This window comes from Salvelinus namaycush, chromosome 16 (assembly GCF_016432855.1).
Source record: "Salvelinus namaycush isolate Seneca chromosome 16, SaNama_1.0, whole genome shotgun sequence".
Lineage (NCBI taxonomy): Eukaryota > Metazoa > Chordata > Actinopteri > Salmoniformes > Salmonidae > Salvelinus > Salvelinus namaycush.
In genome coordinates, this window is record NC_052322.1 from 12,512,615 (window position 1) to 12,533,837 (window position 21,223).

At 42.5% G+C, this 21,223-nt stretch overlaps 1 protein-coding gene across 1 annotated transcript in view; it reads right to left on the minus strand.

The window, feature by feature from the left end:
- Positions 1–16,133: 16,133 nt before the first annotated feature.
- Positions 16,134–21,223, minus strand: part of cacnb3b (calcium channel, voltage-dependent, beta 3b) — a 44,612-nt gene continuing 39,522 nt past the window's right edge. The window contains exons 9-14 of the mRNA XM_039010410.1: positions 19,269–19,327; positions 19,008–19,108; positions 18,582–18,733; positions 18,235–18,330; positions 16,384–16,554; positions 16,134–16,163 (exon numbers count right to left, since the gene is read on the minus strand). Of these exons, the coding sequence (XP_038866338.1) occupies positions 16,134–16,163; positions 16,384–16,554; positions 18,235–18,330; positions 18,582–18,733; positions 19,008–19,108; positions 19,269–19,327 (609 nt within the window). The remainder of the gene's footprint in view (positions 16,164–16,383; positions 16,555–18,234; positions 18,331–18,581; positions 18,734–19,007; positions 19,109–19,268; positions 19,328–21,223) is intronic.

Consider the following 21,223-nt stretch of genomic DNA (forward strand, 5'->3'; position numbering starts at 1 on the left):
GGGGCAAAGCTTCCTGCCATCCAGGACCTATATACTAGCCGGTGTCAGAGGAAAGCCCAAAAAATGCACGGCATGCAGTACCGGAGCACCAAGTCAAGGACCAAAAGGCTCCTTAACAGCTTCTACCCCCAAGCCATAAGACGGCTGAATAACTAATCAAATGGCCACTCGCTGTTTATTATCTATGCAGTGTTACTTTACCCCTACCTACATGTACAAATTACCTCAACTAACCTGTACCCCCGCACATTGACTCGGTACTGGTACACCCTGTATATGGCCTAGTTGTGTTACTTTTTAGAATTTTTTACTTTAGCTTATTTGGTAAATATTTCTTAATTCTTTCTTGAACTGCATTGTTGGTTAAGGGCTTGTAAGTAAGCATTTCACGGTAAGGTCTACACTTGTTGTATTCGAATCATGTGACAAATAAAGTTTGATTTGATTTGACATCTCTGGAGAGACCTGAAAATAGCTGTGCAGCTACGTTCCCCATCCAACATGACAGAGCTTGAAAGGATCTGCAGAGAAGAATGGGAGAAACTCCCCAAATATAGGTGTGCCAAGCTTGTAGCGTCATACCCAAGAAGACTCAAGGCTGTAATCGCTGCCAAAGGTGCTTCAACAAAGTAGTGAGTAAAGGGTCTGAATACTTATGTAAATGTGATATTTCAGTTTTTTTTTAAATTAAATTTGATTTTTTTTTAACAAAAAAATGTTTTTGCTTTGTCATTATGGGGCATTATGTGTAGATTGATGAGGAGGAAAAACAAGTTCATCCATTTTCGAATAAGGCTGTAACGTAAGAAAATGTGGAAAAAGCCAAGGGGTCTGAATACTTTCCAAATGCACTGTAAGTTCATATTTCTTTGCCATATGTAATAAATACATTTGATTACCCACCAGAGATCTTGCATTAAAAACAGTAAGAAATAATTGTTTTACCCATCTGTAAATAGCCCATCCAACTACCTCATCCCCATACTGTATTTATTTATTTATCTTGCTCCTTTGCACCCCAGTATCTCTACTTGCACATTCATATATATATATATACATACATATATATATACATATATATATATATATATATATATACTGTACATCTACCATTCCAGTGTTTAATTGCTATATTGTAACTACTTCGCCACCATGGCCTATTTATTGCCTCCCTTATCCTACCTCATTTGCACATACTGTATATAAACTTTTTCTACTGTATTATTGACTGTATGTTTGTTAATTCCATGTGTAACTCTGTGTTGTTGTTTGTGTCGAACTGCTTTGCTTTATCTTGGCCAGTTCGCAGTTGCAAATGAGAACTTGTTCTCAACTAGCCTACCTGGTTAAATAAAGGTGAAATAAAATAAAATACTTTGCATGAGAGACTATTCTATGAAAACTGTGTCTGAGGAGTTAAAAACCGTGAAGAGTTCCTGTGCCTTATGACATTTGTAATCATGTGTTGCATTTTTGATAGATAGAAAACCATATTTAGTTTCCATGACAGCAGCAGTGAAAAATTAAATGTCATGAGAATCGTGAAGCTTTACAGAGAAGAGGGACGGACAGACAGACAGACAGTCAGACAAAGGGCTTTTCACTCTGCGTGTATTGAGAGAGAGGAAGACAATCTATCGGGGCGGACAACACTCACGACATGGATGAATGGGTAAACCCACAACATGGTACTTTAAAAATCTCCTTTAACTACAGCAATATCCCTGAATAGTTTCTAAAGCATATGATATTCAGCAACATTATTGTAGGTCTACACTGCACAGTCTCTCTCTCGCTCGCTCGCTCGCTCTGTCCCCATCTATTTCCTTCCGTCCCTCTCTCTCCCTCTCTCTCACACAGACACACACACACACACATTTGTTTTACTATCCTTGTGGGAACAAACATTTGATTCAAAATCCTATTTTCCCTCACCCCAAACACTTAACCCTAACTCCTAACCCTAACCCTAGTTCTAATCATAAACCTAACCCCTAAGAGAGAAAGAGAGAGAGAGAAACAGAGAGAGCGAGAGAGAGGAAATACTGATATAGTGCTGCTATTCTCCCAATGTGGAGACGCTAGCTGTTGTTGTAAAGGAAGAACAGCTTGAGGAGAGCTTCCAATCTGTCTTGTGGAGGTCTAAGCCAAGACCCAATGCTTGTTGCCAGCAGCACATTAGCTCTGCTCTGCTCTGTGTGTGTGTGCCCTGTTGGTGAAGTAAGTCGGTAAATCTGTCAGCAGCATTACTAAGAAAAGAAGAGGGTCTGTTCTGCTAAATCAAGCAGACAAAAAGCCATGTAGCGTCGGCTATGAATCACAGAACAGAATGTGAGAAACAGCTTGGACAGATTCAAATCCAATCAAATTGTATTGGCCACATACACATGGTTAGCAGATGTTATTGCGAGTGTAGCGAAATGCTTGCGCTTCTAGTTCTGACAGTGCAGCAAGATCTAACATGTAATCTAACAATTCCACAACAACTACCTAATACACACAAATCTAAGAAAAGGGATGGAATAAGAATATTTACATATAAATATATGGCTGAGCAATGACAGAGGGGCATAGGCAAGATGCAATAGAAGGTATAAAATCCAGTATATACATACGAGATGAGTAATGCAAGATATTATTAAAGTGGCATTATTAAAGTGACCAGTGATCCATTTATTAAAGTGGCCAATGATTTCAAGTCTGTATGTAGGCAGCAGCCTCTCTGTGTTAGTGATGGAAAACACAAACATACACAAACATACACACACTTAAGGCTGGTGTGTATGCACAGGTATGAACACATACAGTTGAAGTCAGAAGTTTACATACACTTAGGTTGGAGTCATTTAAACTCGTTTTTCAACCACCACACATTTCTTGTTAACAAACTATATTTTTGGCACGTCGGTTAGGACATCTACTTTGTGCATGACACAATACATTTTTCTAACAATTGTTTACAGACAGATTAATTCACTTATAATTCACTGTATCACAATTCCAGTGGGTCAGAAGTTTACATACACTAAGTTGCCATTAAACAACTTGGAAAATTCCAGAAAATTATGTCATGGCTTTAGAAGCTTCTGATAGGATAATTGACATAATTTGAGTCAATTGGAGGTGTATCTGTGGATGTATTTCAAGGCCTACCATCAAACTCAGTGCCTCTTTGCTTGACATCATGGCAAAATCAAAAGAAATCAGCCAAGACCTCAGAAAAAAAAATGTTGACCTCCACAAGTCTGGTTCATCCTTGGGAACAATTTCCAAACACCTGAAGGTACCACGTTCATCTGTACAAACAATAACGCACAAGTATAAACACCATGGGACCACGCAGCCGTCATACCGCTCAGGAAGGAGACGCGTTCTGTCTCCTAGAGATGAATGTACTTTGGTGCGAAAAGTGCAAATCAATCCCAGAACAACAGCAAAGGACCTTGTGAAGATGCTGGAGGAAACAGGTACAAAGTATCTATATCCACAGTAAAACGAGTCCTATATCGACATAACCTGAAAGGCCGCTCAGCAAAGAAGAAGCCATTGCTCCAAAACTGCCATAAAAAAGCAAGACTACGGTTTGCAACTGCACATGGGGACAAAGATCGTACTTTTTGGAGAAATGTCCACTGGTCTGATGAAACAAAAATAGAACTGTTTGGCCATAATGACCATCATTATGTTTGGAGGAAAAAGTGGGAGGCTTTTTTCACCATGCCAACCGTGAAGCACGAGGGTGGCAGCATCATGTTGTGGGGGTGCTTTGCTGCAGTAGGGACTGGTGCACTTCACAAAATAGATGGCATCATTAGGAAAGAAAATTATGTGGATATATTGAAGCAACATCTCAAGACATCAGTCAGGAAGTTAAAGCTTGATCGCAAATGGGTCTTCCAAATGGACAATGACCCCCAAGCATACTTCCAAAGTTGTGGCAAAATGGCTTAAGGACAGCGAAGTCAAGGTATTGGAATGGCCATCACAAAGCCCTAACCTCAATCCCATGGAAATTTGTGGGCAGAACTGAAAAAGCGTGTGTGAGCAAGGAGGCCTACAAACCTGACACAGTTACACCAGCTCTGTCAGGAGGAATGGACCAAAATTCACCCAACAGTTTAAAGGCAATGCTACCAAATACTAATTGAGTGTATGTAAACTTCTGACCCACTGGGAATGTCATGAAAGAAATGAACGCTGAAATAAATCATTCTCTCTACTATTATTCTGACATTTCACATTCTTAAAATAAAGTGGTGATTCTAACGGACCTAAGACAGGGAATTGTTACTAGGATTAAAATGTCAGGAATTGTATATAAACTTCCTGACTTCAAACTGTACATCGACAAAGACACGCACACCTTCAAGTTCTGCTCTTAAGTAAGCAGACAGGGCCTAGTGAATAAAATAGTAAATCAGCGATGTAGGCTCACATTCTGTCACAGAGTGAAGAGAGGTAACAGAGGACTGACGGGGAGTACTGGGCACTGAGCTGCAATAGCCTAACATGCAAAGGACCCATTACAGTAAGTGGACATTTTGTTTGAGACCACTTACCTTAGCAGGCTAATATGATCTCATGTAGATCAAACTCAAATACACACAATTTCACAGACACTTTTAACCAAAGCGACTTATAGTCATGAATGCATACATTTCACGTATGGGTGGTCCCGGTTCCCACTATGCGGGCATCGCAAGTGCCATGCTCTACCAACTGAGCCACAGAGGACCATATTATGCATGACTCCAGAGGACACAGCGAGACAGTGGAAGGACAGGTGGCTGTGAATAATCAGGAGGCTTAAAGTGACACCTCCCAATATGGCCGACACAAAGGGAGATGAACTGTGACTGTTGGGAGGGCAGAGAGATGACACCTTGTAACCCCAGAGACTCTGAACAGTGTTGCTGCAGTATTTGCAACCTAAACTCAGAAGCCTTCAAAATGTACCTTAAAACCTTTTAACATTTGAACCATTTAACCTTTTACTGCAAGGGGCTAAATCAGGGTCACACAGAGTGGTAGTCTTAAACACATCTACTTTGAAACAAAAGTATACACCTCACACACATGGTTATGGGTTTAAAAAAATACACCTGACACCTGTACCCTGTCAGATATAGAGTTGAAATGTATAACATTTTGAGTTTGCGTCCCAATATTACACTTTGTATACATCACAGAAGACTAAAATATGACAAAACTGTTTGACATAGAAACAATGGATTTTCATCACAAAAAAAAGAATGATGAATTATGGAATTATGAAAAATATGAATAACATTCCAGCCATCAGGCCCAAGAGGGCGATTTTTGTCATTGACGGCAGGAAAGGGTTACACACCCTCAGAAGGTTTTGATTGTCTCAGGGACCCACATGAAAAGTTGTCATGATAAATCTAGCTGTATGATAGATTTAGAGTCCTCCTGCAGATATGAAATTCATTCCATTCAAGAAATTCAGAGTGATTGATGTTTTCGACACAAACATGCAACTGAGTGACCCATCTTCAGTATTCATAAAGAAGCCTATGCATGAGGAAATCTAAGTCTATTCAGGAAGAGTATTGACGTTTTCTTCTTCTATTCTTCTAAGTGGTTTGTCTGTCTGTCCCAGTGAGTGATGAGTGAGTGAGGGGTGTACTGATGTTGAATAACTCTGTCAGAGAGAGATGGTGCCATGATGCCCAAGGAAGGAAAACGACGACAGATGGTAGAAATAGAGAACGTAGAAATAAGCTTCCGATAGGAAATGGAGCATAAAGCAATGTGTTATAGAGGGTAGATTATGGAGACAGTGATGTTAATTTGGGATAGATAGCATGAAGCTCTACTAATCAACAACAGTGTGGGCTGATAAGGGAGGGAGGAAGAACTCCACCAGTGTCTCTTTTACTCATTTCAGACAGAAGATGTGGTATATTACATGTAATAAAACATATAAGGAAATATTTATATGACCCCCTTTCAAATATCCCCTTTTTTTACTACTTATGTGCAGGTAGACATACCCCTTTTATACAGATCAGTGGTTAACTGGCAAATTGGAAGGGTGGGGGCTGTTGTTAAACCATGGGGGCTGTTTGCATTTAAAATTAGGGAGGTGTTAAACAATGGAAGTGTTAATGAATTGACCTGCAAAAAAGCAGAGAATCATTCACACAGACTCAATAGCTGTACTTTGGTTACATGGTCTGTGAAAATGCAGGAATCATGAGTAGGTCTTTAGGTGGTTTTTAATTTGCCATGTTTCTCACCCACTACCCCTTTCAGATATACAAAAAGGCTGGTATAAAAAAGCAGGCATGGTAAATTAGTACTGTATGTTCCAGTACCAAATTGCAACCTATTCCCTATATAGTGCACTACATTTGACATGGTAGTGCAATATGTAGAGAATAGAGTACCATTTGGGACGCAATAACCACTGGCAGTGACAACCCTCACTAAGCCAAAGACACTGAATTAACGTACACTTCTAAATCTCTCTGACGTCACAGAGCCCTGTTGTTGACGGCCAGCTGGACCTCCCTGACTTTTATATTTGTGATTCTTGAAAGTAGCCACCCTTTGCCTTAATGACAGCTTTGCACACTCTTGGCACACTCTTGGCATTCTCTCAACCAGCTTCATGAGGTAGTCACCTGGAATGCATTTCAATTAACAGCTGTACCTTGTTAAAAGTTAATTTGTGGAATTTCTTTCCTTCTTAATGCGTTTGAGCTAATCAGTTGTGTTGTGACAAGGTGTCAAGATCATCGTCAGGGAAATGACCGGACCAAGGTGCAGCGTGGTGAGCGTACATTTTTCTTTATTATAAATGTCGCCAACAAAACAAGAAACAACAAAAACGAACGTGAAGCTTACTAGGGCTATACAGGCCACTAACAAAGACAACTACCCACAAAATACAAAAGGACAAAAGCCTGCCTAAGTATGATTCCCAATCAGAGACAACGATAGACAGCTGTCCCTGATTGAGAACCATACCCGGCCAAAACATAGAAACACAGAACATAGAGTTTCCCACCCGAGTCACACCCTGACCAACCAAACATAGAAAATAGAAAGATCTCTACGGTCAGGGCGTGACACAAGGTAGGGTTGGTTTACAGAAGATAGCCCTATCTGGTAAACGACCAAGTCCATATTATGGCAAGCACAGCTCAAATAAGCAAAGGGAAACTTTCAAAGTTTCTTCAAGTGCAGTCGCAAAAACCATCAAGCGCCATGATGAAACTGGCTCTCATGAGGACCGCCACAGGAAAGGAAGACCCAGAGTTACATCTGCTGCATCTCAATATCAACTGTTCAAAGGTAACTGCGTGAACCAGGCCTTCATGGTCGAATTGCTGCAAAGAAACCACTACTGAAGGACACCAATAAGAAGAGGAGACTTGCTTGGCCCAAAAAAACATGAGCAATGGACATCAGACCGGTGGAAATCTGTCCTTTGCTCTGATGAGTCCAAATTTGACATTTTTGGTTCCAACTGCCATGTCTTTGAGAGACGCAGAGTAGGTGAACGGATGATCTCTGCATGTGTGGTTCCCTGCATGGAGGAGGAGGTGTGATGGTGTGGGGGAACTTTGCTGGTGACACTGTCAGTGATTTATTGAAGGCACACTTAACCAGCATGGTGTCACAACTTCCGCCGAGGTCGGTCCCTCTCCTTGTTCGGGCGGCGTTCGGCGGTCGACGTCACCGGTCTTCTAGCCATCGCCGATCCACCTTTCATTTTCCATTTGTTTTGTCTTCTTTTCCCGCACACCTGGTTTGCATTCCCTCATTACTCGTCTTGCATATAACCCTCTGTTTCCCCTGCATGTCTGTGTGTGGAATTATTATGTGTAAATGTATGTGTACTCCAGGCTGGTTTGCGCCGGGTTATTGTAACCCGTGTGTGTTTAGTTTTCTGAGTGCCGTGTGTTGTTCGCCTCAATAAAGGGCTCCGTTTGCTACGCATTTCTGCTCTCCTGCGCCTGACTTCCCTGCAGCCAGTTACGCACTCCTTTACACAAGGCTACCAAAGCATTCTGCAGTGATACGCCATCGCATCTGCTTTGACCTTAATTAATGGGACTATCTAATGCCGATTTTAGCATGTAAATCTTGGTGAAAAAAAATAAATAATAAAAAATAAATAAAAAATAAAAAGTGCCAGCAAACACACTACACAACACTAAACAATGCATTAATTGCACTGTAACGATGAGCACCAATACATTTTATCTATCATTTCTCTTTGTTATTTCTCTTCATATGATTTTCCAGTAGATTGTCAACTTGATTCATGATGATGACTGCCAGCTAAGATTTTGAAAGTATGATGTTGATATGATTAGTCCAATCAAAGCTACTGTACATATAACGTGATTGGACTTCATTTTATCTGTGACCAATGTCCTTGAGTCTTCTTGGATGGACACTTCTAATGTAACTCTATGGCAGCACATAAGGGGCTAGAATTTCCAATGTCTACCCTTATACTTGGCGGTGACGTAGTGTCCCCATGAGAGAGAGAACACTGAGCCAATCACGGCGCAACACTCCGTATTTTCTGCTGGCTTGCCCCACCACTAGAGAAAGCGCTGAGCTAGGCTGAAACACCTGCATTTTGGAGCTGCCTTACTCAAGAAAACAAAAAGGAGACCATGTTTGCATGTGGGTTTATTAACTCAATGATATATATATTTTTTTTACATTGCAAACTGACATGTGACACGGACTATTAATGCCAAAAATAACATGCAAAACAGGCAAGAAAAAAATGTGAGGCTCAAAACGCCCTGAGTGACGGGTCGCCACTGGGACTATCATTTGTTTTTCAACAGAAATCGACACCATTCTGTATACATCTGGCCCTTCTTTGGACACTGTGCTAACAAACCTCCAAACGAGCATCAGCGGCATACAACACTCCTTCCGTGGCATCCAACTGCTTTTAAATGCAAGTAAAACTAAGTGCATGCTCTTCAACCGATTGCTGCCCGCACCCTCCTGCCCGACTAGCATCACTACTCTGGACGGTTCTGACTTAGAATATGTGGACAACTACAAATTCCTAGGTGTCTGGTTAGACTGTAAACTTTCCTTCCAGACTCACATTAAGCATCTCCAATCCAAAATTAAATCTAGAATCGGCTTCCTATTTCGCAACAAAGTCTCCTTCACTCATGCTACCAAACATACCCTCGTAAAACTGACTTTACTTCCAATCCTCGACTTCGGCGATGTCATTTACAAAATAGCCTCCAACACTCTACTCAGCAAACTGGATGTAGTCTATCACAGTGCCATCCGTTTTGTCACCAAAGCCCCATATACTACCCACCACTGTGCCCTGTATGCTCTTGTTGGCTGGCCCTCACTACATATTCGTCGCCAAACCCACTGGCTCCAGGTCATCTATAAGTCTTTGCTAGGTAATGCCCCACCTTATCTCAGCTCACTGGTCACCATAGCAACACCCACCCGTAGCACGCGCTCCAGCAGGTATATTTCACTGGTCATCCCCAAAGCCAACACTTACTTTGGCTAGACCAGTTGACAACAGGCCCTCCAATTTGACACACTGAACTCTATCTGAGAAGTAGTTGGTGAACCAGGCGAGGCAGTCATTTGAGAAACCAAGGCTGTTGAGTCTGCCGATAAGAATACGGTGATTGACAGAGTCGAAAGCCTTGGCCAGGTTGATGAATATGGCTGCACAGGACTGTCTTTTATCGATGGCGGTTATGATATCTTTTAGTACCTTGAGTGTGGCTGAGGTACACCCGTGACCAAAGAGAGGTTGAACAGACTGGTAATAGGGGTTGCAACAATGGCGGCTGATAATTTTAGAAAGAGAGGGTCCAGATTGTCTAGCCAAGTTGATTTGTACGGGTCCAGGTTTTGCAGCTCTTTCAGAACATCTGCGATCTGGATTTGGGTGAAGGAGAAGCTGGGGAGGCTTGGGCAAGTAGCTGCGGGGGGTGCGGAGCTGTTGGCCAGGGTTGGGGTAGCCAGGAGGAAAGCATGGCCAGCCGTAGCGAAATGCTTATTGAAATTCTCGATTATCGTGGATTTAACGGTGGTGACAGTGTTTCCTAGCCTCAGTGCAGTGCGCAGCAGGGAGGAGGTGCTCTTATTCTCCATGGACTTTACAGTGTCCCAAAACTTTTTGGAGTTAGAGCTACAGGATGCAAATTTCTGTTTGAAAAAGCTAGCCTTTGCTTTCCTAACTGACTGTGTGTATTGGTTCCTGACTTCCCCGAAAAGTTGCATATCGCGGGGACTATTCGATGCTAGTGCAGTCCGCCACAGGATGTTTTTGTGCTGTCAGGTCTGGAGTGAACCAAGGGCTATATCTGTTCTTAGTTCTACATTTTTTGAAAGGGGCATGCTTATTTAACATGGTGAGGAAATTACTTTTAAAGAACAACCAGGCATCCTCTACTGACAGGATGAGGTTCATATCCTTCCAGGATACCCGGGCCAGGTCGATTAGAAATGCCTGCTCGCAGAAGTGTTTTAGGGAGCGTTTGACAGTGATGAGGGGTGGTTGTTTGACCTCGGACCCATAAAGGATGCAGGCAATGAGGCAGTGATCGCTGAGATCCTGATTGAAAACAGCAGAGGTGTATTTGGAGGGCAAGTTGGTCAGGATAATATCTATGAGGGTGTCAATGTTTACGGATTTAGGGTTGTACCTGGTGGGTTCCTTGATAATTTGTGTGAGATTGAGGGCATCAAGCTTAGATAGTAGGATGGCCGGGGTGTTAAGCATGTCCCAGTTTAGGTCACCTAACAGAACAAACTCCGAAGATAGACGGGGGGCAACCAATTCACATATGGTCTCCAGGGCACAGCTGGGAAATGAGGAGGGTCTATAACAGGCTGCAACAGTGAGAGACTTATTTATGGAGAGATTCATTTTTAAAATTAGAAGCTCGAACTGTTTGGGTATAGACCTGGAAAGTTTGACAGAACTTTGCAGGCTATCTCTGCAGTAGATTGCAACTCCTCCCCCTTTGGCAGTTCTATCTTGATGGAAAATGTTGTAGTTGGAGATGGAAATCTCAGAATTTTTGGTGGCCTTCCCATGTCAGGATTCAGACATGGCAAGGACATCAGGGTTGGCGGAGTGTGCTAAAGCAGTGAGTAAATCAAATTTAGGGAGGAGGCGTCTGATGTTAACATGCATGAAACCAAGGCTTTTATGGTTACAGAAGTCAACAAATGAGAGCGCCTGGGGACACACAGGGCCTGGGTTAACCTCTACATCCCCCAAGGAACAGAGGAGGAGTAGGATGAGGGTACGGCTAAAGGCTATCAAAACTGGTTGTCTAGTGCGTTGGGGACAGAGAATAAAAGGCGCAGATTTCTGGGCGTGGTAGGATAGATTCATGGCACAATGTACAGACAGGGGTATGGTAGGGTGCGGGTACAGTGGAGATAAACCTAGGCATTGAGTGACGCTGAGAGAGTTTGCATCTCTGGAGGCACTAGTTATGCTAAGTGAGGTCACCACATGTGTGGGAGGTGGGACAAAAGAGGTATCTGAGGCATGTTGAGTGGGACTAGGGGCTCCGCAGTAAAATAAAACAATGATAACTACCCTAAACAACAGTATATAAGGCATATTGACATTAGAGAGAGACATAAAGTGAGGCATAAAGCAATCACAGGTGTTGATTGGGAGAGCTAGCTAAGACAACAACTGGTAAGCCAACAACAGCTAATCAGCTAAGACTAAAACAACAGGTAAAATGGCGATGAATGGGCAGAGAGGGTCAGTAAACTACACACAGGGCCTGAGTTCAAGGCTGGGGCCGACAGATAAACAAAATAAACAAAATGGAGTACCGTGATTAATGAACAGTCCAGCAGGCATCAGCTATGTAGCCAAGTGATCATAGGGTCCAGTGAACAGCAATAGATGAAACAGGGAAGCTGTTAGGTAGTCGTTATTACGCTAGCAAGCGGAGACATGGCGTTCATAAAGTTAGCAGGCCGGGGCTAGCAGAAGTGTCTTCATCGACGTCCGGCAAAGGCCGGTTGAGGGCACAACGGACGGAATTACGTTGGCAGACCAGTCGTGATGGATCGACGGGGCTCCGTGTCGTCAAAGGGTCCAGGCCAATTGGCAAAATAGGTATTGTAGCTGGAGTAATTTAATTTGCTAGCCGGGAGATGCGCCTGGCTCGAGGCTAACTGGTGCTAGCTTCGGGACAAGGGCGTTAGCCACTATAGTCACTCGGTAGCAGCTCAAAATGGTTCCAAATAACTACTGTGGTTACTTGTTGTTTTCAGAAATAAAATAACCACACCGTTTGTAAGCATCAATAAAACGTTCAGTTTATTTATTTTGTTTCTTATTTTTCATAATGTGTTATTGAAATCAGATGCATTCTGTACATAATTAGGTACAGTAGTAGGACATTTCATTTGTTGACTTTTCTGAAGTCATAGACATGGGTTATCACACCAGACATCATACTCAGTATTGTAGGTGGTGGGTACAGCAGAGTTACATTTAGTGCATTTATAGCATTATAAATATAAAGCAGACATAAAATGAAAATAGTGCAATTCTTACCCCGTCTTAAACAGAAGAGAAGTCTTGATAGTCTCAGCTACTGTCTTGTCAATGCTAGAAGACTTTGTATTGTGTACAGAATTTAGGTATGTCTGGAAAAACTAAAGCAAAACAATAGACATTGATAATTGGGAAAAACATGTGCCTTGGATATCCATCAATTTTACTTATATTATTATTTATATAAATTACCTGCATGAAAAATGTAATATTTGCAACTGGGATTGATGCTGATTGTTGTGTTTCAGTGGTGGAACTGTGCTTGGTTGGTGTGTATGTTTTGTAGTTCTCAAGTCTCAAGGTTGCGTTACAGTAGGTCTAACGACTGACTGTCTGAGGTCGCCATCTAGTGGTCTACAGACATATCCTTAGACCAAGTAGAAGTATAAGCCAGCCTTTATACAGTTTTGAGAAATTGTAACATGTTAGGTTAGGGATCGCTCAATGGAGGCAATGCTCGAGATGGTTCCAAATAACCACTGTGGTTGCATCTGAAACAGCATCTTATTCCCTATATATTGTACTATATAGGGAAAATGGCAAAAGGGAAAAGGGTGCCATTTTGGACAGATTCCGCATTTCATACTAAAAAGGGAGAAAATACACAATTTATGTATAAATACATGCTTATGAGGCTTTGAAGACATGATCAAGTAGACCTACAGTACATTTTACAGATGATTTTCTGTCAACAGTTTATAGATTTTGTGCACCTTGTTATCACTGAGAATGAATATTAATTATACAATACAAGTAAGTGACCTTAGAGTGCATACATCATGTAATTAATTGGCTATGCAAGTCATCAGTTCATTTTCTCTTTAGAATGAGATGTGAAAAGCTCCAGTGACTGACTATGATCCTGGAAAGCCCTTCTACTTGTAAAATAAATATGTCTTTCTACTAAAATAAATATGATATATCATGCACATACATTTGATTAAATAACTGTGGTAGTAATTCATGTAATTCATATACAGTTTTGTAATGATATAGCAATAATGATCAATTAATGGCATGTGAGTGTTTTTCTATAGTGAGATGCATCCTGCTCTGTGATTTATGGTCTTGTTTGCTTGGGAAAGCTTCAGGTATGTATTACTACAATGCGAAAACGTACATGTAGCTCCTGTAAGGGTTGGAAGCTCATAAAAATAGTTTTTGATCTACATATTGGCGACATATCATCATTCTCCTTGTCCTCAAGCAGAGCAGTATCACTAGTGAATATATCTCTTTTATTCAGATACATGAGTTGACATTTGGGCGATGGTATTACGTTGGATGACATTCAGTAACGTGTTACTTCAGGTGTCATAACACAAGCCCAACACTAGAGGTCCCTCGCTCCCAACGAAAGAAAAACAGGAAGTGAAACGGACAATCTTTGATAACAGTAGAATAGGCGGATAGGTAGATTTACATCATAATTCATGAGAACTGAATTATTGTGGAAGCATAGTCTTTATAGGCTACTCATCATTGAAGCGCTGGGACTTTAACTAAACTTTTTTTTATCAGAACTTAAACTGAACTTGTTATCAGAAGTGCTAATTAACTGCTTAAGTTGAGTGTAATGTAGTGTCTGAGGAGAGAGCAGATTGGATCCTGACAGGTTGAACAGTGGGAGGAGAGATACAGTAAAGTCCTGTAATGTGGGCTGTACAGTGATAAGGCATGCAAGAATACATTAAGGAGAAACTGGAATTGGTTTTAGGGAGATTTTTCTGTGTGCCCTAAACGTTTTGAACTTACAGATGGTTAATGTATCTCCTCAAGTACTGATGATGTTTTTGGTCATAAAAATAAATAAAAAAGTACAAGCAAACGTGTGTGGTCTGACTCCTCCAACTGGGTCCCCGCCTGCGATCTGATTGGTGAATTTAATGGCGCAGCTACTCTGACCTTCTGTTGATACATTCTGTTGAAACATGATAAAGATACACAAGAGCTGTAGATGGCAATGTGCAAGTTTGTACTTTGATAATGTGCTTTGATGTGCTTTGATTCATGCATACTTCATTCCTCTGTGTCACTATATAAGGCCTACAACACCAGTCTGTTACGGGAACACAATACCAAACAGGCCATGAAAAAAACAAGCTATCAAGCAAGAGAACGCAAGCAATAAAGGAAGAGAACGGTTCTGGTCATTACATACGGTACTGACCAGGTGCCTGAACACATCGGAACACGGTGGTGCACTCTGCTACTGCCCAGTGTGCCCTTATTACAGCAAACAATTTGGTCCAATCTTTAAATCGCGACTCATAGAAAATGGCGGTGGCGGAAGCCATCCAGAAATGGGGTGTAATATGGGAGATATGTCATTGTCTTTCATTGCCATGTTCCTCAGTACATCTTTAGAAAGCTTAAGAAACCTTAGAGCTTTAAAGAGAGGAGTTGTTGATTGTGGGGGGCTACTGTACTCTACCCTACTGTACTCTACCCTACTGTACTCCACCCTACTGTACTGTACTCTTCCCTACTGTACTGTACTCTAAGCACATTCATAAATTCTGATTGGACAGTGATTTTAGGAAGAGACCTATGCCACACTATGCAACAGTCTAAGCATTATTAAGCATTAGATTACATTTGTTGTTTCAGAGTGTGAACCAGACCTGGACCAACCCATCTGTGTCTGGAAAGGCCTGCCCTTAGTGGAAACACATGGGTTGGTTCAGTGGTGAAAGTTTGGGTTTTACATAACTGTTTGGGTGCTATCGCTAAGTGGTTTTGAGTGCTAATAGCGCTGAGGGTTAGGGTGGGGGCGAAGAGTGAGGTTTGGGGATGTAAGGGGCAAGAGGGTTTGGTCTGGGTCAAGCTGGCGGTCCGGTCGCTGCTCTGGTTTGTTTTCCCTTTGAGTGCTGTTGCAGTGCCTGGCCCTGAGAAGCATCATGTGGCTGTGGGATCAGTCAGGGGTCTCTTGGAGGACTCTCCAGCAGGGGGCAGCATGGAGGTGGGGGTCCGTCTTTTTCGGGGGGGGGGGGGGGGGGGGGGGTGTTCTCCTCTTCCTCCTCCTCGTCATGCTCCTCTTACTGCTCCTCAACCGCCTTCTCCTGCTGTCTATCTCAGATGCAAGCTGCCCTGTCCCCCTGTCGTCCACCTCCTTCTACCTCTCCAGGATTGAGAGGGGCAGGCCTGTGGAGATGGTGCCTATCCAGACAGGAACGAAGGCTGCCGACCCCTGGTCCCCCCGTGACCCCCAGTGACCTCGGACTTCTGACCCCTTACCTCTGAACCACAGCAGTGGCTGCTTCTTATAGAATAAAACAGAGTAGAGCAGAATAAAGAAAAATGGTACACTCTTTGAAAAAGGGTTCTTCGGCTGTCCCCTTTTTGGTTCCAGGTATAAATAAATGGATCCCAAAAGGGTTCTACCTGGAACCAAAAAGGGTTATTCAAATGGTTCTCCTATGGGGACAGCCGAATAACCCTTTTAGGTTCTGGGGAACATTTTTTTTTCTAAGAGTGTAGGGAGGGATAGTGACTGTTGAGGTGGTCCTACTCACCCAGGTCTGAGTCTGTGGTAGCTAGGTAGTGATCATTCTATTAACTCTTGAGTCTCTGAGAACTGGAAACACAGAAAGACAAGGATGAAGGAGAGAATAGCAAGCAGCAGAATGACCACAGATTCAGGGCCAGATTAGTTGGTGGCATACAAGGTCATATTTCTTTTTTCAGTCGTGCTGCACAATTTCAGGAACCGCATTAATAAAAATGCACAGCACAATTGCAAAAAAGACATGCATGGAACCTATTGGTCATCAAATATCATGCTGAGAGGAGCTTGCCTGTTGGCTGGAGTTAGCAGAGGGCGGGGTGACCACGCTCTGGTCCAATAGGGGGTTGAGGGGGGTGGAACAGGGCAGGTGAGTGGCGCGCCAGTAGATGTCCAGGTACTCTGCCAGGTGTTCACATGCATCCTCCAGCTGGTTCTCATCCAGGATCACATCAAACATCTCCTGAGAGATGAGATACAGTGCATTCGGAAAGTATTCAGACCGCTCTACTTTTTCCACATTTTGTTATGTTACAGCCTTATTCTAAAATGGATTAAATAGTTATTTTTCCTCATCAATTCAGACCCTTTACTCAGTACTTTGTTGAAGCACCTTTGGAAGTGATTACAGCCTTGAGTCTTCTTGGGTATGACGCTACAAGCTTGGCACACCTGTATTTGGGGAGTTTCTCCCATTCTTCTCTGAAGGTCTTCTCAAGCTCTGTCAGGTTGGATGGGGAGCGTCGCTGCGCAGCTATTTTCAGGTCTCTCCAGAGATGTGTAAACAGGTTCAAGTCCGGGCTCTGGCTGGGCCACTCAAGGACATTCAGAGACTTGTCTCAAAGCCACTACTGAGTTGTCTTGGCTATGTGCTTAGGGTCGTTGTACTGTTGGAAGTGAACCTTCGCCCCGGTCTGAGGTCCTGAGCTCTCTGGATCAGGTTTTCATCAAGAATCACTCTGTACTTTGCTCCATTCATCTTTCCCTAAATTCTGACTCGTCTCCCAGTCCCTGACGCTGAAAAACATCCCCACAGCATGATGCTGCCACCACCATGCTTCACCGTAGGGATGGTGCCAGGTTTCCTCCAGACGTAACGCTTCAAGAGTTCAATCTTGGTTTCATCAGACCAGAGAATCTTGTTTCTCATGGTCTGAGAGTCCTTTAGGTGCCTTTTGGCACTCATAGCGGGCTGTCATGTGCCATTTACTGAGGAATGGCTTCCACCTGGCCACTACCATAAAGGCCTGATTGGTGGAGTACTGCAGAGATGGTTGTCCTTCTGGAAGGTTCTTCCATCTCAACAGAGGAGCTCTGTTAGAGTGACCATTGGGTTCTTGGTCACCTCCTTGACCAAGGCCCTTCTCTCCCAATTGCTCAGTTTGGCTGGGCGGCCAGCTCTAGGAAGTGTCTTGGTGGTTCCAAACTTCTTCCATTTAAGAATGATGGAGGCCACTGTGTTCTTGGGGACCTTCAATGCTGCAGACATTTTTGGTTTTCTTCCCCAGATCTGTGCCTCGACACAATCCTGTCTCGGAGCTCTACGGACAATTCCTTCGACCTAGAGGCTTGTTTTTTGCTCTGACATGCACTGTCAACTGTGGGACCTTATAGAGACAGGGGTGTGCCAATCCAAATCATGTCCAATCAACTGAATTTACCACAGGTGGACTCCAATCAAGTTGTAGAAACATCTCAAGGATGATAAATGGAAACAGGATGCACCTGAGCTCAATTTCGCATCTCATAGTAAAGGGTCTAAATACTTATGTAAATAAGGTATTTCTGTTTGTTACTTTTTATACATTTGCAAAAATTTCTTAAACCTGTTTTCGGTTCGTCATTATGGGGTATTGTGTGTAGATTGATGAGGAAAAACATTTATTTAATACATTTTAGAATAAGGCTGTAACGTAACAAAATGTGGAAGAAGAGGTCTGAATACTTTCCGAATGCACTGTAGATGGCAACGTCAAAAACCCAACTCAAATGAACACTTTATCTAAACGGTAAGCCTCAAGGGAATGCTGCTAACCCTAACTGGTGAGTGCACACATTCCATTAGAGTGGAAAGACAGTACTGTACACTTTGGGATTGTTGTACAATGGAAATAAATGTATAAGTATTATTTTCATTACATACGGGTGGACACTGTGCTAGTTTGTCTCCTGCCATCATCTGTACGTTGAGGTGTTTACTTTGAGATTTCCCCCGAGATTTGATGAGCCTCTGAAGAACCTGGGAGAGGGGAGAAAAATATTAACTGACTGACTGGCTTACTGGCTGGCTGGCTGGCAGACTGGCTGACTGTTTGGCTGACTAGCTGGCTGACTGGTTGACTAGCTGTCTGGCTGGCTGACTGGCTTATTGGCTGACTGTCTGGCTGACTAGCTGGCTAGCTGACTGATTTGGCGGGCGGGCTGGCTGATTGTCTCGCTGGCTCTTTTGCTGACTGACTGACAGTGTGCAGGTAGTGGATCAGTCCTTACCTTTGGAGAGGACACCTTAACATAAACGATGATAGGAGCCAGGGATGTTTTGAGGAGTTGTGTTGGGTGGTTGATGGTGTCTGCATCCAGAACTACAAGCTGTAGGGTCTTAGCCAGCTCAAAAATTCTCTCAATCTCACTCTGGACCTCAGCTACCACCCCAACACACAGAGAGAATTACAGTCAGGTAGCACAGACCAACAGAACCACAGAAGGCCAAGTAAGTACAGAGAAGAGAGAAGAGAAAGTGTGATGTCGGTCCTGAGTGATATAGTACAACCATCAACACAGCTGTCTAAACGATTTCCCACAGGACTGACTGAGGGCTATTCCAGACCCAGAATAAAGATGAACATTTGAAAGCTCCAGAATTTCTGTAATTAAAAAAGCTGATGAGGGATGCAGAACAAGTCATCCTCCATTCACCTAGACTGGAGCGTGTGTTGGACCTCTCCATGATGGCCTTCTTGTTCAGTACAGACCTTTTGGCTAATGACAGATCAGCAGTCACCCGTGTGATAGAGATTCTGAAAAGATAGATACATTTAGATGGATAGATTCAATTTAATTGGACTATTTAAGAATACCATTCCTGCCACACAAGCGGGTACACTGCATTCAAAATCAGCAAGCATTTTCACAAAACAATTTGACAACTTATTCTGTAGTGGTTCTGGCTGTACCCACCTCCCATCAAACCTGTGTTTCAGGAAGTCAAACAGGGCCTTCTGCATCATGTCCGTTACCTGGAACACAGAGGGGAGGATGGTGATTGGTTAGGAGAGAGCACTGACCCCTGAATGTCATGGCCAGAGTCATAGAGGTTTTAGAATGGACGTCATGTTAGTGTCCTTATTCGTGACATTTTGGTGGTATAACAATAGGAGACCGCCTCTGTCAATTTACCGAACATTCAAAATCAAATAGCTAAATGATCTATGCTATGACCATCTTAAAACAATTCCACATGTCAGCTTAGAACCCCCCCCCTCCCCCCAAGGGCTTAGACTTTCTAAGTTCTCCTAACCTGCTACGAAAAGTCCATTCTGGTCAATTCTGACGTAAACTGTATACTATCTAGTCAAAACTATCGTTGACCACAACATGCTCCCTGGACAGAAGCTTCCTACACACTGCTGTCCATATATGGAATAGTCTTCCAGAGCATGTTATCGGTGACATCACAGACACTGGTCTACAGGCCTTCAAATGCTGACACTTCCTGAACACACCACCCTCCCGATCACAACAATGCACTTACCACCCCCCACTGATCGCTGCGCTGCAGTGAACCTTATAATTGGTCAACTGGATACTTATTAAGCCACCCCCCTCTTCAGGAGGACACATATTTTTTTGCCACATCTACATACATTTTACATACATGGTACTTTTCTATACAGCAGGCACATAAAAATAATACATTACCATACATCAGCTCTTTAATCCCACCCCTCAGCCACTTTCAGCCCATCCCACCTATCATCATAGACCACCCTCGTATGGTTTCCATATGCCATATATTTTTCAATTGTGCTGTGATGTTTTACATGAATTTTGAACCTATCTAATTGTATAGTATCCACAGATTGTGAGCTCAAGATGAAAACATTTCCTACGAGTAATATTATATTATTGATTGATTGAATATGGATTTCTAAATTGCCCAACACTGCTATTTGTAAGGTTAATTTTAAGTGAATGTTGTGATTTTTTCTGTGACCAGAAACAAGCTACATAGGAGCAATACCAATACTCTTCGCAGCAAAATCTACAGAGCTGAGATTGTTGTATGCCCCTTATATTGGCATCAGTGGAGGCCCATCCTCCTCGGTGAAATTTCATAAAAATAAAAATAGTGAAACATAAAATTTTTAGATTTTTAGATAAAGCTGTATTAAATATATTCATATGTCACCAAACAACTGTTTAAAATACACTGTTTTGCAGTGAAGGTCTACAGTAACTTCAACAGCACTGTCTGGGGTAGCACCATTGTGTAGCCGGAGGACAGCTAGCTTCCGTCCTCCTTTGGCTACATTAACTTCATACATGGTAATTATGACCACTTCCGGAGGACGTCCTCCAACCAATCAAAAATGTTGCAGTATGAACTGACATGTTGTCCATCCAATCATAGAATTAGGATTAGAGAATGAACCTAGCGAGTTGTATTGGGATTATGCCACAGAGCATTATGGGGGTTCTATGTGTTGAGAAGCTTGGTGACATTGTTGGATAGAGATTAAGAGTGAAAAGTGATAGTTGACCAATATTATTCAATTCAAATTATTTTTTTCAATTACAGGACACGGAGGAAGTATATTATAAATTGTTTTATTAGTTTTAGAACTTTATTTTTGTGTCCAGCTAGTGCAATTTATTTAAATGTGCCTTGCTAACTTCAGTAGCACTAACTAACTAAAATTACCAGTGCGATTGTGCAGTTTTCTCCGCCAGAATGGTAGAATGGCCAACGCTGCCGAAAATGTTGTGGTCTTTTTGTTGAAGAACCTCTTTCATTCTCTGGGGTACACGGTGCAAATTAAAATTGAGGGTCGACCTCTGCCTGAGATAAGTTTGATGAAGAAGGATGAACAGTTGAGGGCGTTCAATACCAACTGGTATCAAAAGTATAGCTG